The 17,372-nt window shown below is 32.9% G+C and overlaps 1 protein-coding gene across 3 annotated transcripts; it reads right to left on the bottom strand.

The window, feature by feature from the left end:
- Window positions 1-3,916: 3,916 nt before the first annotated feature.
- Window positions 3,917-17,366, bottom strand: LOC138334521 (uncharacterized). 3 transcript variants are annotated; one of them, XM_069283192.1, is made up of 8 exons: window positions 15,977-17,366; window positions 14,828-14,932; window positions 14,513-14,610; window positions 13,529-13,651; window positions 13,125-13,190; window positions 11,545-12,557; window positions 11,099-11,188; window positions 3,917-7,991 (listed from the first exon to the last, which is right to left on the bottom strand). In XM_069283192.1, the coding sequence occupies exons 3-6, from the start codon at window positions 14,520-14,522 to the stop codon at window positions 12,337-12,339; spliced, it is 420 nt and encodes a 139-aa protein (XP_069139293.1). In that variant the 5' UTR covers window positions 14,523-14,610; window positions 14,828-14,932; window positions 15,977-17,366; the 3' UTR covers window positions 3,917-7,991; window positions 11,099-11,188; window positions 11,545-12,336. The 3 variants fall into 3 exon arrangements, with proteins under 3 accessions (XP_069139293.1, XP_069139281.1, XP_069139289.1); XM_069283180.1 differs by lacking the exon at window positions 14,513-14,610; XM_069283188.1 differs by lacking the exons at window positions 3,917-7,991; window positions 14,513-14,610 and adding an exon at window positions 8,002-10,129.
- Window positions 17,367-17,372: the final 6 nt, after the last annotated feature.

The raw sequence follows: 17,372 nt of genomic DNA, 5'->3' as shown, positions 1-17,372 counted from the left end.
TGCAAAAAAACGATATGTCAGAAATGATAACTGATAAGCTTTATATTTTATTTTAACACTTTGTATTGCTTAAGATCTTTCTGATCTATGTTATAATAAAAACAAAACATTTACATAACTCTAGGCATGTGTTATATTTTCTTCGTGGCATATTTTCTTCTGAACCGAATGAAAACATCTTGATATAACCATCCCCTATTATGATACTAATCCATAATTCGATGTACATGTAAAATTTATTGATTCTAAGAGCTACTTGCTTCTTTATGTAATATTTAATACATATTTTCATACATATCCATATGGAATAATTATTATAAATATATCGCTAAAAGCACGTTTAAGCTCCGGACAAAAGCTAAAGTTCAAATTCTTATTGCATTAGTCATGTGCTCTATGAGTAAAACATAACTATATTTTACATAAATCGAATAGAGCCTTGCCTACGAAGACTTTTTTCAATGTTTTCGTCCGATTTGGAAAAGTCACTTGTCTTGTTTAATTTAGAGTACATATGTACAATATAAAATAACCAAATGGCACCAGTGTTGGGTACACAGACTATAGTAATTAAATAGAAAGGCTGAAAGAGGACATCCCAGCTGCTTACCTCCTCCCAATGCAAGACTCACAATATATCAATACGTTCTCGTAGATAGATAATGTATATACTTGAAAATGTTTCCCATAAATGATGACATAAGTCATCGTGATTTCTTAATTCTGTAAACAGATGCTCATCATTAATAACATGTTGTTCGAATTGACTTTGTTATGTTTCCAACAAATATACTGAAATGTTTGTTACCTCTTAAGTCCAATTAGTGAATACATGTCTGTGAAATGTCCGTTTCAAGACATTGTAAGTACAGTTTATTTACGTTTGGAGTTTACAGTGCCGAATTCGAAGATAAGTATGCCTTGATGTTTCTGGGAAAGGACTTTATATAAGCTTTAATCTTGTTTTTCAACCATAAATGTTTTCTATGTAAATATATCGCTATATGAATAAACACTTTTAAGCTAAAACTGTATATAAAATTATAATTGCATTATTGCAATATTTACTTGCGAATACCTATAGTTTAGAAGCATGCCCGCATGTTTAATAATATCCATATGTCTAGCAGGAATCGTGTTAATTTTTCATGTCGAAAACAAAATACTTTTTCGTCCCCAAATGAAGATGCAGGTTCTTAAAATCCACTGTGATTGGTCCAGTTCCTGTGTTATATTCCATCTTATCACGGACGAGCTTTGTGATCATCATCCTGTTTGAATAGGCCTAATGAATTTCCAGGCACGTGCAGTGACAGCCTTCTGTTATTGTATCTCTAAAATTATGTTTGTGTTCCAGGTTTAGTGTGGTGTAATTAATTCGAAACTTCCAAATTATAGCTATTAAAAATAGAATCGCTATAAATGTTTATATGGACATCGGAAGCAACACAGTAACTTTAATTAACTGAAAGTTGAGAATCCACGTAAGGTATAGCATATATAAACTTCTAACGTTTACCTCACGTGATTCCCATTGTTTAATAATAACGTTTTACTTTGATCAGGGTATGAAAAGATTAGTAATGCTGTCTATATAATTTACACAGACTCATTATTATCATATATATATATGTTACCGAAAATATTACGGTCATACCCTTTCACTATCTGCTACACTGGCAACAGTGTAAACAAAAAGTGCATTATAGTTCTTTGGTATCAATCCATTTAAAGGTCAGCTCATCAACACATGTACTGCGATTTAACAGTATTTATTTTGTTAACGTTCTTATGAAAATAGTTGATTAATGTTTCTCTATATCTGGGTGAAATAAATTGTATTTAGCGAATGAGAGCTGAATGTGGAGGAACAGCGAGAAAATGTGAATCACAACTGAATAGAGGTAAATATACCAAGTCGCTATCGTTTTGAGGTAAGTCGACAATGCAGCAATCATTTTCCGGTCATTTTAGATTAGAACGAGATTCAACATTCCAACCACCTATCACGGAAAATAACTCGTGACTTGCTTTTGATATAGATACATATACTTATTGTCAAAACAAGAGCCAAAATGATGGGACAAAAAGTTAAATTTCTAAAACAAAACCACATGCAATGAGACAAACACGAGAGACAATGGGTCTAGATCATCCTTTAGTGATAGATTGATAAAAATGAAATTAAAAATGTTTTTTTTTAATCGTAATGTAATGATGAAACTTTCTGAAAATACTTGCTTAGCATATACAGTGTACATTAACCACACCGACATTCAAGTTATCAGATGAAATTAAAATTATAAATATAATTCTGTCATTCACATACATATTACATTGACAGAAATATGGTAGGCACCCCCACACCTCCAAATTGGATTGTTGGTGATGAAATGCATGGAGGCATAACTTAACTGACTACATCGATGTCTCCACTTTTGTAATTGATGGTTCCCTACTCTGACTTGACATGTATATTGTGATAGTCTGCCTCGTCGATGAATGGGGAGCATGTAAACTTCGCCTAAGTGAAGATATCAGGGTGGAATGTACGAAACTACTCATAACTGATGGATTCAATTTTGATTCTGTGGAATAAGGACTCATTTGTGTTGGTTTTGTGATTTTAAAAAATGAGTCTCCACCGCTACTGATTCTCGTTCACAAGTCAACTTTCATTGTGTGTACCTTACATACATTATCTTTCACAAATCGGAACGAATGCATATGAAGTTAGGGGTGGAATTCAAGTCGACGGCTTTCAAAATGGATACTAACATATACCAAACACTGAAAAATAGGGTTATTGGGCGCAACTGTACTGTTTCATGGTGAGTCGATTTTTGTTGTACCGTCTCTTAGAATAAGATAGGTACCTTTTTGTGTTGAAATAAGAGGATGATAACTTCTTTCATTCAAGTTTCTTTCAAGTTTATCCTGGATAATATCTGTGTTTCTGTTAAAATCTTATTTCATTTGCACGTAATTTTGGATCATTTTCCGTTGAGGATTCTGGCTTCATTCTATATTAGAATAGGGAAAGTCTTTCGTAGAAACAGTTTCTGTGGGTTTCATTGGGTTATTGTATACAATAACTTACGCATAATATACATATCATATTTTTACTCCATAAACGGAGTTTTTCATTTCAGATAGCTATATATGCCTATTCGAAAGTGAAATAAGAGACGCACTCAAAAATGCAAATGCTTTGACAAATGATAAACATATCTAAATGTTTGCATCGCATATGCAGTGTTGGTGCGTCAAATCGCTGCAATTTTTAATCAATTCCTTCACTTTGAAGCACTGGTTCCACTAGCGCTGGTTACAGTCTTTTATATCTTTGATATTTGTTATATCATATTAATATCGATATATGCCTATCATATTTCACCAAAACATTTTTTTAAAGTATTTGGTGCTTTCATACCTTTTAATTCAGTACAGTGGTGTTTGCGGGTGAGCTGAGATGTTTTGTAAAGACTTGTATGATAAGATGTTCTCTTCATGTATATTTCTTCAAAGTGTCAGTTAGTTTTAAAGTTTCTTTCATCTTGTAATGTTGAAGGTTGTAAATCTCTTGTTCAGTAATTTAATTAATTTGTTAATTTCTGAAACAATAGCCAAAAGTTGCTATTAGTAAAAACATGTTCGTTCCTTTTATCATGCTCCTTTGTGGTTTAATCTTTCGTTTAGTTTTCTTTTAATTTATGCTTAGATTATACTTGTTTGTTTTCTTAAGTCGATCATTTCTTCTGTGATATTTCATAATTTTTGTAGTTACCTCCCTTGTATACGCCAGCATATCATCAAAGCATCAAATAACAATCATATTGTGGTGAACATATCTCTTGTATACTTTGTGCATAAATATTTGAATAAAATGCCCAATAAGTTGGAATAACAATACATATACGTTTAAGCACTTTTTATTTTGTAACAATGAACGGTTGTTATTATGACAATAGTTACATGTAAGTACAGCATTAACGGAGGATGGTGGCATTCCTGGTTTGTTCTTGAGAACAATTCGTTGATTACAATGTTTCATTGTATGCATTTCCTAACGTACTTTGCGTTAATACCACGTGTGTAAGGAAACACGAAGTATATTCACGTTACTTACCTACAAGGTGTTTCAAGGAGAAAATAAGACTATAAATATGAAGGTGAGACAATCAGGAAAGAAACTAATAAATGTAGATGTGTGATTTTAGTTATAATGCAGCGTATCTACATGTACTTACTGTATTTCAGACACAATGAATAGTAACAGTCTGTGGAGCTGGAGTATTTGTATGATTAACCCGGAGATATACCGTAACAGCAATGACATCGCACGCATGATTGCATAAAAAACATCCATGAACTCTCAGGTTTTACATTATGGATGGTGTGCAGTACGGATCTCACGTACTTCTATGCGAAGAGATTTTATCATCCTGTTCCAATGTGGGTAATTGCGTCACGCCCTTAATTGATAACGTGATGGTGACTTCTTGCCAATTATGTTACCTAACAAGAATAACTTTTTGTTAACTTTTGATTTATAATGAATCTCAATCTCAGATGTCAACGACTCTCGAGTGGTTAGAACTTATAATTAGTATGAATATATCTCCGGCACATACCCGAATAAAAAGTTAAATATTCATAACAATAGATTCATCATCAATGAAATAATATAACTGTCATATCAATATACACTGTGTCAATTTTATTTTCTGTATATTAATTTTTGTTTACCAGCAAATTCATATGACAGATTGTATTGACAAATCATTCAAAACCTGATGAATTTAGTCTTACCACAAAGTCATAAGATAAAAATAGCATACAAAGTATTAACAAAACAAAAACATAAACAAAACAATGATCACAAATACGCGGGAAAGCATTTTTGAAATATAAAGTGTATAAAAGTAAATATAATTGTAAAAAAGGCTGAAACAATAAAATATATTCACAGCAGTAAACGTTAGCATTTAATGCCATAACAAAAAGTGAAATGTATATGTATTATTCATTATTGCAAATGACATTGATACAATGAAATAAAAGTTATTCTGTGGTTTATTTAACCAAATAAACAGTGCATGTGTATGTTACAGAAATATGCACATACGTACAAACAATAGTCTACAGTAGTATGTTCACATATTACGTGACAGACAATAGTGACCATATTGATGTATTATCTAATTATCGGTCACGAAGTCCATTGGGTTACCACTGCATTCATCCAGAAAAAAATGGTACTTACAAATTGCAATAAAAGGAAATAACTCTGACTGATCATAATGTATTGTATGGGATCATTAACCTTTTATATATATATATCAGGTAAAATCTGGTACAGAAATTCAATTGGCTATAGTGAAATATAGATGAATACAATTGCTACATAGTTGTTTCTGTTCATCTGGCTGCCGAACCTCAGTTTGCCATTGGCTCAACAGAATATCGAGCGAAATGCATTGGTAACACCTGCAATATACTGATACTTGCACATCCACCATTGAATTATCTATATAATAAGTCTAATGAAATGGATTGTTTTTTCTCTGCTTTTCTTTTTACCTTCTTCTATCTTAACATTTAACATTTAAAAAATGAAAGTCATGGCTTTAAAAGCCCTAACAAATCTAAAATGGTCCTACAAAAAATAAAACTTTGGACCAAATCAAATTCGCACAAAAATATGTACATAATTAGGATATTTTATACATATACTTTCAGTTTCTTTTGAAAAACATGTCAAAACCCAAAGCGCCCGTCAATCACATTGTTTAATTATCTGTCATTAAACAGAATATGGATATAAATGACCGAGGGGAGTCTACAAAAACATCGATGAGAGATCCTTCATGTTTTACCCGTAAAACAGCTGCAACGTGCTTCAATCACCAAAATACAAGACAGTTGGCCTGCAGTTGCCAGTAACCTTATTTTCTGTTTGATGTCAAACTCTGATAAGCAATTAGGGCATTTTATGAAATTTGAAAATGTTTCCTTTGGTATTGTATTTGCTTAGTAATCAAAATCTGATATTCCTCTGCCATCAATAATATTTATTTATCTCGAAATAACTATTGCCATTATGTATGATAGCTGCATATCTGCAATGTTTTTTTCCAGATATAAAATGTATCTATATTCAAATGCATAGCTCAGGAGTAAGGAGTCTGAAAATATCATTTTAGATCTTAAATGTATTTTTTAGATAGCGGTAGTTGTTAATGTACTGATGGAACGATCAAATTATGAAAGACATATTGATAGTCCACCTTCTGTTGAGCTAAAACACAGAGAAATCATTTACAATTAATTAACTGCCATTTTCATAGATATATATTATAAAACATTCATCGATATATTTTATTAAATATGAAAATTCCGTATAACAAAATAAAATAGTATACAAATACAAACAAATAAAGAAGTAAACAAATATGACACAAAATGTGTACATAAACTGACATATAAACACTCACTTACAGTATTTAATAATCAGTATGGAAATGATATAAATCTAGTTTAATTTGCTATTTTGTTTTATATGTTTGTTGTAGTTTACACCCAATTTTTCATTGCTAAACTGCACTGAGCCTACAGCACTGCCGATATTCATTTAACAATGATCATGTTCGAAATAACAACATACAGGTATTTGTACCTTTGCATGCAATAATGTATGTAAAAACTGAACGGGGAAATAAACATTGGTTTTAGTATTTTTGTAACCTCTGCCTTACCATGCATGTGACATTATCTGTGATTACAATATCTATTGGTGGATGTAAACCGGAAGTTAGATGTCAGACCGACAAATGAGCGTAATCAGTATGAATGTGCATAAATTGATCATGAACGATTAAAGATGTTATTTCTACAAATACATATCCCTCATCACGCCGTGGTTTTTACAATTTAATCGAAGCCTGTTTAAAAAAATCATTTTGAAAATGTATTGATCACATTATGGAAATCTTGGTCTTTAAGGCGTAATTTCGTGTCGTGTACAAGTCACCCTATTCAGTCTGCATCTTATTTAGGTTTGAGTTATTACCATCACTGACATAATACACACACGTATCTGTAATTCATAGTGAATTCCTAGTTTTAAAATATCATTCTCCATGAAAATCATGCAAATTGAATACATTTTTCACCTATTCTTGGTGACGCTCAAAAACCAGGCGAGACATAAGTCGGGGTTCTACAGGTTTGTAGTTTAAAAGAGAAAACAACGAGCAAATGAAGACAGAAAATAATTCATCACTAACAACACAGAATACTAGTAACCTGAATACGAACCAACATTATATCGGACATCTATCGTACATAACCCACATATCGTGGGTAAATACAGCCTTTATAGTAATACAGTACTGTCTGAGTACTTCAGTTTGTATCATAACTGTCCACTGATAATGTCGTGCTTTGTCAACCAAGAAGTATGTACAAACTGACTATGACAGTCAATTGCAGCCTTTGAATTATAAAAGAGCTGTCAAAACACCACCAAATCAGTTCTATACACATGTGGTACACCTAGGATGCAGACAGATTTCAATAACGTGATTTTAGTAATGGCTAAGAACATTTCAACGCATTTTCTACATGTTAAGGCAAATTAAATTCACAAATTAATCTTCTATGACCCATTCCTTCACGATAGAGTATTCCTCGATATGTTAAAGTATACATTAATAGTTGAAAACTTTTATAAAACATATCTATACATCTACAATAACCCAATATACATCTAAAACTAATATTAATAAAAACTTTCTAACTAAAATATATAGGTTTTCTTTCTTTTATTTCTCTTCGACAACAAGGACATCGTGCAACTGCTGGGTTGAGTGCACAATCAGAACACAGAAGATGACCACACGGCAAGAGCACCATATTGACAGCCTTGGTCATACATATTACACAGGTTTTTTCTTCCTGCAGCCTAAAATTTTCATTGAGTATATCACCTGAAAAAAAAATCCAAAAACTATTAATATCAACCACACAGAACAGTATCCAAAACATGAAACATTAATGGTAAATGTTTGTAATTTTACCTCACGCGATATAATTACGCCATAAACTTCCTTTGAATCATATAGGAATGAAATAAACTATCACTATTATATCATAATATTTTAGTTCAGTGCAAACATGTTCCTCATAAAGATGAAACTTATTTCTAATAATTTTGTTAAATGTTAAAATGTCATTTTAACGGAGACTGATATTATCGATTAATGTTAATATTGAAAGTACACAACAGATACTGGTATTACCGGTTAATACTGATATTGAAAGTTCACAACAGAGACTGATATTACCGGTTAATGCTGATATTGAAAGTATACAACAGAGACTGATATTACCAGTTAATGCTGATATTGAAAGTATACAACAGAGATTGATATTACCAGTTAATGCTGATATTGAAAGTATACAACAGAGATTGATATTACCAGTTAATGCTGATATTGAAAGTATACAACAGAGATTGATATTACCAGTTAATGGTGATATTGAAAATATACAACAGAGACTGATATTACCAGTAAATACTGATATTGAAAGTACACAACAGAGACTGATATTACCAGTTAATGCTGATATTGAAAGTATACAACAGAGATTGATATTACCAGTTAATGCTGATATTGAAAGCATTCAACAGAGATTGATATTACCAGTTAATGCTGATATTGAAAGTATACAACAGAGATTGATATTACCAGTTAATGGTGATATTGAAAATATACAACAGAGACTGATATTACCAGTAAATACTGATATTGAAAGTACACAACAGAGACTGATATTACCAGTTAATGCTGATATTGAAAGTATACAACAGAGATTGATATTACCAGTTAATGCTGATATTGAAAGCATTCAACAGAGACTGATATCATTGGTTAATGTTAGTATTGAAAGAACACCACAGAGACTGATATCATTGGTTAATTCTGATGGTGAAAGTACGCAACGGAGACAGATATTGTCGTGTTCGAGAAAATTAAAAAAAACTTACAACCTTCATAGTATCTATTTTTCAAATTCCTTAAAGGGACATGAACCTTAGACAAGTTGTTCTGTATGCTTAGATATGGTTTTCAGATGTTTATTGAATATTTTATTACAAGGATTGGTTATCTAAAACGACCGGAAAACGTGGGGAATACCTACCCCACAAATGGTAAAAATAGACTGTCATATTCTATTTTTGGGACACAAAACGAAAGCTGGTCGAAAGCGAGGTTATAATGAACAACAGACTTGCTAACACGACAAGGAATATTAGTTTTCAACATTTTAAGATTATTTTCTAATTAACTATTGTTGACATATGAAGCCATATTTGTTAAAGTGAATAGTCGGGCAAAGAAAACCAGTATAAATTCGTTCATTGGCCTTCCAAAAGTTCTCACATATTAATACGACGGTCAAGTTCTGCTTAGTTTCCCAGTTCTGACCATTAAAGTAAAGAAAATTTGAAAGTATTGAAAGCGAGGCTGCGTGGAAATGTAACCACGGACATAGTGAGCCGGGAGGACGTTTTAGAATTTCCATACTTTAAATTATTTTTTTCGTACACAGACAGATTTTGACGAGAGATTTTATTTTTCCATTTCATAAGAAATTTTACTGTATACATTCACACCATTTTTACCGACTTTAGCCATCCTTGCCCGACTGTTCACTTTAATATTTGTTATAAAACAATTTTTATTTAGCGTAAGAATGATAAATCAAAAGTCAAACGAGACTTTTCATTCGATGAGGCACCGCAAGAGAGGTTCTTGAATTTATGTACATCACGCAAGTATAAAATGGGGAGTTGCCGGGCCGGTTCAAAATACCGAATGATGGAATTTCCATTATTATTATTTTATTCGACACATTTGCACAATTACTGATATATATTACTTAGTAAGGTATCTGAAACCTCTTAAATATGTATTTTACTCAAATTCACAACGTTTATTTATGTTCATGTCCCTTTAATTATTAATACTCAGATTTTTCCTAATAATCATGTGATTTGAGCATCAATGATCGTCATAAGTAAGCCCGTATATTAATTCTATTTCGCGGGCAAGTAGAGATCCTGAAATATCAAAGAGAATAATTGCTAAGCATAAGGACAGTATGACTCTAAACGCTGAAATGAAACCGCCGGTAATGCACATACACATGAAAACGCTGAATACAATTTCCACAAAATAAGTTGATTTGGTAAAATTTCCGGTTTAAGAAGATACGGCAAGGTTTCCCAACATTTGACTCTTGACAGGTATGCAAATAAATTAAGACTAAATATGCTTTTGACTATCTATAGAGGGAACTTCCTGGTAAAACACACAATGACATATATGCAGAACTTACAAAACAACTTGAATAGAACGTAGACCAAAGTGAAGTAACCATACTCTTATAGCATAGTAACAGGAAACATATAGTGCGTGGCAGAGACCGCAAACGACCCTTTTTAATAGAAATGTAGTAGCCAGCACTATGTGCAGATTAGTAAACCTAGACAAATACATGGTCAGAGTTGAAATCCTGTTGCTTGGTAATGACAGTCTATTATTTGCCCAAATTGAAAATACATTATTTATTTTTTCGGTGTATTTATAAAATGGTCCCATTCTTAAATTATTGCTTAAGTAGGACACAACATCAATTTTGTTAAACATCCCATTACGTTTACCACGATATGAATATCGTTCTAGGAATAAGTCACTAAATCAATTTAACTTTACCTTCAACCATTGTTATCACCCCACTCAAGCTCAAAATTGAAAATTCTTTTGTTAAAGACTTTTATATATGGTGCGAATTGACAATAGACAATTGCTGTTTTACGATGCACTTACAATGATGAAAAATCACTATAACAAATCTTGTCATTTTGTTTTCGCATCGAAATAAGGCTAGTTATCTCTTTTCGACCCCCCGCGAAGGTTACATAAAAATCGTAACACCTTTTAATCTTTGATATATAATTGTCATAATTCTCAGACACGAAAGAAATAAACCATTTGTCCGATAATTATAACAGTATACATGATATTACCGTAAGCGCGATGAGCATCGACTTGGGAGGAATCTGCCATGTCTTCTTCCTTCAGTATTTCATCCATCAACGTTTCTGCTCGGAGTTCAACTAAATACAAGGTTTAATTGAAATATACAGATTTTTATTCAATTATCAGTATGCTTGTATCCATGGTATTTATATATTACACAGTAGTTGTAACCTATGGAAGTTATTCCACACGACTAAGTCGTCTTTAAAAAGTTACAAAAGACACGAGCTTAGCAAGAACATCTCTCGCCAAATATCTATTCAACATTCATTTATAATTTACGACAAAGACAAATTTTAAGAAATAACCTTTGCTTCCTCCTTTTGGACCCTGTCCCTTTTGCCCGACAGACAGCCAGAAGACGGACACTGTGGAGTTAAAGAACTACCACTATAAAGAGTATGTGTTGTTATGGTTTATTTTTAGTATTTACGTTTTTGCTTTTGTAGAATCTGTAAGGCACGTTGAATACGTCCATCGTCGTAGCCCATATCTCTTACACTCACAATCGCAGGATGTTCTTCAGTAAAATCTGAGGCTAACAACGAATATAAAGTATAAATATATAGCGATTATAATCGTACATAATACGCTCATAAATATTTATAAATATATATTGTATACAATAAAATCTTGTTTACTTAAAGCCGAGTTAAATGTCATGGAATGTGATGTCAAAAGATGGTGACGTACATATTTATCAAATGTGGCCCTGAAGAAATAAAACTTTAGTAAAAAGCATTTATCAAAAAAACGATCATAGGTGTATTCAAATAAAATTCAATTAATGATATACAATAAGCACTGTCTCAGTATATTACGGAGTAAGAACTAAACTATTGTATGTAGATTTTGCAGAAGTTCGAATAAACCAATATTACATTTGCCCCGTTCTCTCACAACTTTCATTTGCTTATAATGGTCACATGGTGATCATATAATCCTTCCACATTTGTCAATGACACTTCATATCTAATATAGAAATTAAAGACCTTTGAATCGGTTCATATGGTGTTAACTACCCTCGTAGAATTTAAAATAATGCCATCTGACTACACTCTCGATCATTATTTAAAGTATACACGTGTACGTGTACCAGGGCGATATAACACTAGCAGGACCTATAAATACATGTAATTCCATAATTTATATTTATGTCAATTTCTGATAAATCGAAATATCGATGGGACAAGGTTATTGTTATGCTAACTAAAGACGATATTTTTTACTCACTTTTCCCCCTTGACGTGTTGGCGGTGGGGGTTAACTGTGGTGAAGCCGTGGCTCCTTGGGGTTCTGGGGATGTTGTTGGCATGTCAGAGGTACTAGTTCCTTCTCCTGGCGATTTAGGATCCCCTCTTTGTTTTGGATGGCTTTCAGTTTGGACGGCGACATCTCGTTTCGTGGTTTTATATCCATACTGACTTCCGCATTGGCTTGTCGACCCTATAAAATAACCAATTGAACACGTGCATTTTTCCTTCGTATCAAATTTCATATGGTGTTTTTTCTGCTTTGATTTCTACTAATAATGGTCCATTATGATTTCGAAACGGATTTTGTAGGGAATATATAACGAGATTGATGATTTTGTAAAGTCACGAAAGTTATTAGCTTACCGTTGATGCTACACTTATTAGTACCTTGTGGAGAATTTAAATAAAATAAAATGACTAGCAAATTTTCAGAATGATTGTTGTCTGATGGTTCCCGCCGTCGCCCTAATTACCGCCCAGCATTTGAATATAGACTGCGCCATGCAGCAAAACAGCGAAATGAATCTTCATTGTTGTAATAGTTTACACAGGAAATGCTGCATTTGATTGATGTTGTAACCTCATCTTAGGCCATCGATATATAGTTTTTGTTATTTTCATTTTTTTTTTAAATGGCCTTTAAGCACGTATAAAAAAAGATAAAAAAAAATCACAGAATGCTTCATGACTATTTATTTCTCATCAACAAATAAAAGTTGTTTAGAATTTCTGTCATTAAATGAATAGTAACATTTACCGTAACTTGAAGAACTCGACCGGCGGCCACACGGAGCAATCAATGAAGGACCATCTTCTTCCGGCACTGGAATTATAGTGTAAAACATATTTTCGCATTTGGATTCGAATGTACCTAATGAAATTAAGGTAAAATTGTATCTTTCTTATAAGCAGACGTTAGCAACATCAATTTAACAATTTAGCATGCAATATGCACTAATGCTTTCCACACACATACGCACAATCAATACACTTATGTTCACAATAGAATTCTGTGAACATATTTTCATGTGCTCATAGGGATTCTGCTCTCTGTTACAGCACGACTCACCTGCAGAAGGACTTTGTTTTCGAAATTCTTGCAGCTAAATCTCTAATGATGACATTTTGTTATTATTCATATTTTTTCTACAATATATTTACCTGAGATAAGCGAGGGTAACTCGAGTGAAGTTGGATCTTGTGACCAGCTACTTTCCTGCCGAGGTGGATGTTTGACGGAAAAGGAGTCAAGTATTAGATTAATGGCCGCATTTGTATCCGTTTCTGTCAAACCCAAAAAAGGAATTAGAAATAATTGCCCCATTCGATATATAGATCTAGCATATTGACATCGACTAATATCCATATCAGATAATCCTATTAGCATATATCAAAGAAACTCCATATCGTATATAAGAAGTTAAAAAAAACTCAAAGTCGGTCCATGTGGTGTTATACCGCCCTGGTAGAATCTATATTATTAACTAGGGCTATGTCCTCGGTCATTATTCAATTCTACAAGGACAGGTAATACATTACCATATCACAAGTAAGAATCTTGTAATCCTTATGGTTAAAATCACGTCACGTGTTATCTAAGACGTACATGTAGTCACATTAGGTTGATAGATATATAAATGGGTTTGGACAATAGAGTTGTCGCTCTTTTAGCCAATTTGCTTCTAACGCCATCGCACCATGGCGCAAGATGGGGACCAAGAATTGCTTCACGCTGATGAAACTATCAAACTTAAGGATAATCGGCTGGAATTATTTCTAGGATTATTTTGCAGAAATGCACCATTACAACATATTTGAGTCTTTCGATGATGAAAACATTGCGGAAGATTTGAGTCATTTGGTTGATATCGTTATTTTTATTTATATATTTCAAAGAGCCTTCGACGAAATATTTGTTACATAGTTTGTCAGTGACCTAATACGGAATATTAATGAGTCCAAAAAAACATGCTACCAGACTTGGCTTCGCCTCGCCCTATACAAGTCACTTTTAGACCCAATATACCTCCGTATTATGTCAATAACAAACTCTGCAACTTATAATTTGGGCCTCGACAAGGGTTCATAATTGATAAATATTGTTTGGGACATCATGAAATTAATCAAACAGAACACTTTCTGTACCTGTATCCATATTGATGACTTTGCTCGGCGCTCACGTTCATCGAACCCCACTCAGATACTTAGACTACCACAAACGCTGAGTGTAAGTGTCAATTTATCTATGAAAAATTGAAAACTATGTGCTAAAAATAAAATCTTTAGCGATTTATCATAGTGAATTATATGCGCAACGTTTAGCTACATACTTCGTTAGAACGTCACAGAAACTAGACTATGAAGCTAATTATCAGAATATCCAGTACATGTAATAAACGCCTAAAACAAAATGCAGAAATATGTAGTGTGGAAACTTTTGCCAATTATTTTTGTATTTACCGTGATTGCGTTGTAGAAGTTGCCAAAATTGCTGTATACTGTATTTATTGAAACCAATTTGTTTCAATTTATCAGTAATTTCAACATGCCCGTCTTTGGTTTCGCCTAAAACGACATAAAGAAAATAGACAGGTATTACGTATGTTCACCTACAATTTCACGTTTCCATATAAAACTATAAACCGAAGCTGTTAAGGTATTAAGTACTAGTAACCATAATGGCATGGCTATTTGGTAACATGAATATATATGAAGCCTGTGGTCTATTTTTAACTATAATGCAAAATTAATCGCATTTTTGTCATAATGATCTACAACTCTACATTATACAGTTGTCTTATACCATATCAGTCAACAGTCAAAACCCCGAGGTGTTGGGGCCAACCCGATGAACTGTTTATAGGGTTGGCCCGAAAATGAGGGGATAGAGTTTCAACTGTTGACTGATATGGCATGAAATAACTATTTCATATTGCCAACAAATAACCGCACGGTTATAGCGAGTCGGGTAACAATAATACCTAAGGTTATCATAATCATGAATTACTTCTAGTACAAAATATTGTCAGAACTGGAAAATAACTATGGAACCTAAGGGAATTCCATGCCGTTTGTGAATATATATGTATAATCGTGCGTATTTAGAAAATAAAAGTATCATTCAATTAAAAAGGAAAACTATTGTGCACATGAAATACATCTAAATCTAGTTCAAGTTTAAATTCGAGACAAAAATGGAGGCTTAGTTTTGTACTGTGGTTTATCAAACATGCTCTTTAAATTCTTGGACTTTATTAATACTGTATATCAATATCTTGTTTACCAATATATTTTTATGCATTTATATTAATCACATGTCTATAAAAAATGTGCGTGTAGCTCTTCAACATGTTATCTTTTGCAGACCATTATTTAACATGCCACCTATTGGACTGCTAGAATTTAGCATATAACATAGTTTCAGGTGAGGTATGTAATTTCAATTGAATATTGTACTCGAATCGCATGCTGTTTTATATTCAGATTTTAAAATTAAGCATGAGTTACGACATTGTGTGTATTTTGACACATCAAGGTTAATGAAAAACCGTAATATTGGTTTTATTTATTTAACCAGGGAAGATGAGCAGTTTGTACATTGACGATTACCTGTTTTGTAGGGTTGTCTGTATTTATCATTTCCACCTGAAGCGGATTGTTGGCACGGCGGGAGTGGTGTCGAACTAGATGACTTACAACTAGATTGTTCACTGGTTGCTGTATAATTTTGGTGTTCTGACGACCTGTTGTCTTCGTTTGTCAGATGACTTCGTTTAGGTTGCTGGTATTGGCGAAATGTGTTCAGATGGCTTGCTGTAGGAACTCCCCCTTGTCCATGCAAGTTAGGCCTTATGATAGTAACTGTTGACCTTCCTGTTAAATGTCTATTAGCCCCTATATTTCTATCTACAGTCGACAAGTTTTGGTACTGGGAAGTAGTACTATCAAACCCATGACTCGAACTGTTTAATGAATTACCAATCTGTGACTGAAATATATAAAACATAAATTATAAGTATCAAAAGTACACATACTCGTAAGTATATGTAAGTAGTATGTATGAAAACGAGGATATGATTTCTGGAATGTATTTATCTCAAACTAAACATAATATTCCTCATTAAATTGTTTCATAGTTCTCGAAATCTAATACAAAATGAAATTTATTATAATGATATAAAAATCTAGCGTTGAATCGAATATTAGCTATACATGTTATTCGATCTTTAGATATATCTAAAAAAATCTTTTATTTTGATAGCATTGTAAAGGCTGTAGACATACTCTCGTTAGCAATGATGGAACATTTTAGCTAATTATTTCAATACAACGCTTTTGTACATTAAAGCACATTATTTGTGTTGCTAGTGTTATTTGCTACTTTGTGTTTGGAAAATATGGTATAAGCTTCCTCTAACAGTAGTTTTGCAGATATATCATTTCGTCTCAGACCAAATTTAGTGCTAAATCCATCCAGAATTCCTCCGTTTCTCATAGTTCCTCTCGGTCCTTCTACCCCAGGGGGTTTGTGTCATCTTTTTATTCAAAATCTTTGTTTCTACAACTGGAACGTTATCAGCTAAAAATATATACTACATTTTTTAACTGGAAATGGTTAAAGGAAAGCAGAATCGAGGAACGGGTGTAATAATCCTTGTGTCACAAGCTCGCGTGCACCTCCGAACATCCGACTATTTCTGGTATGATGACCAGGTGAATATCACTTTGAACCAAAATGTAAACCCCTTAGATGTAACGAATTTCTTTAGTAAGTCTTAAAAACACTTTCATTAATCTATTTCATCTTTTCATGAGTAAACTACCGTCCGTCTCCATACGATCCACAATGACATATTGACCTTGGGCATGATAATTTCTTGAAAACGTTGTAGTGCTTTGTAGTAAACTCAAGTATGTTACTGTATATATATATATATGCTACGTGAAATGAGAATGATATTTTTTCGCTGAAATGGCAAGGAACAACTAACATGTACAACGAATG

Source organism: Argopecten irradians, chromosome 1 (assembly GCF_041381155.1).
Source record: "Argopecten irradians isolate NY chromosome 1, Ai_NY, whole genome shotgun sequence".
In the NCBI taxonomy this organism is placed as follows: Eukaryota; Metazoa; Mollusca; class Bivalvia; order Pectinida; family Pectinidae; genus Argopecten; species Argopecten irradians.
Note: the sequence above shows the minus strand (reverse complement) of the source record. Positions and strands in the feature narration are given on the sequence as shown.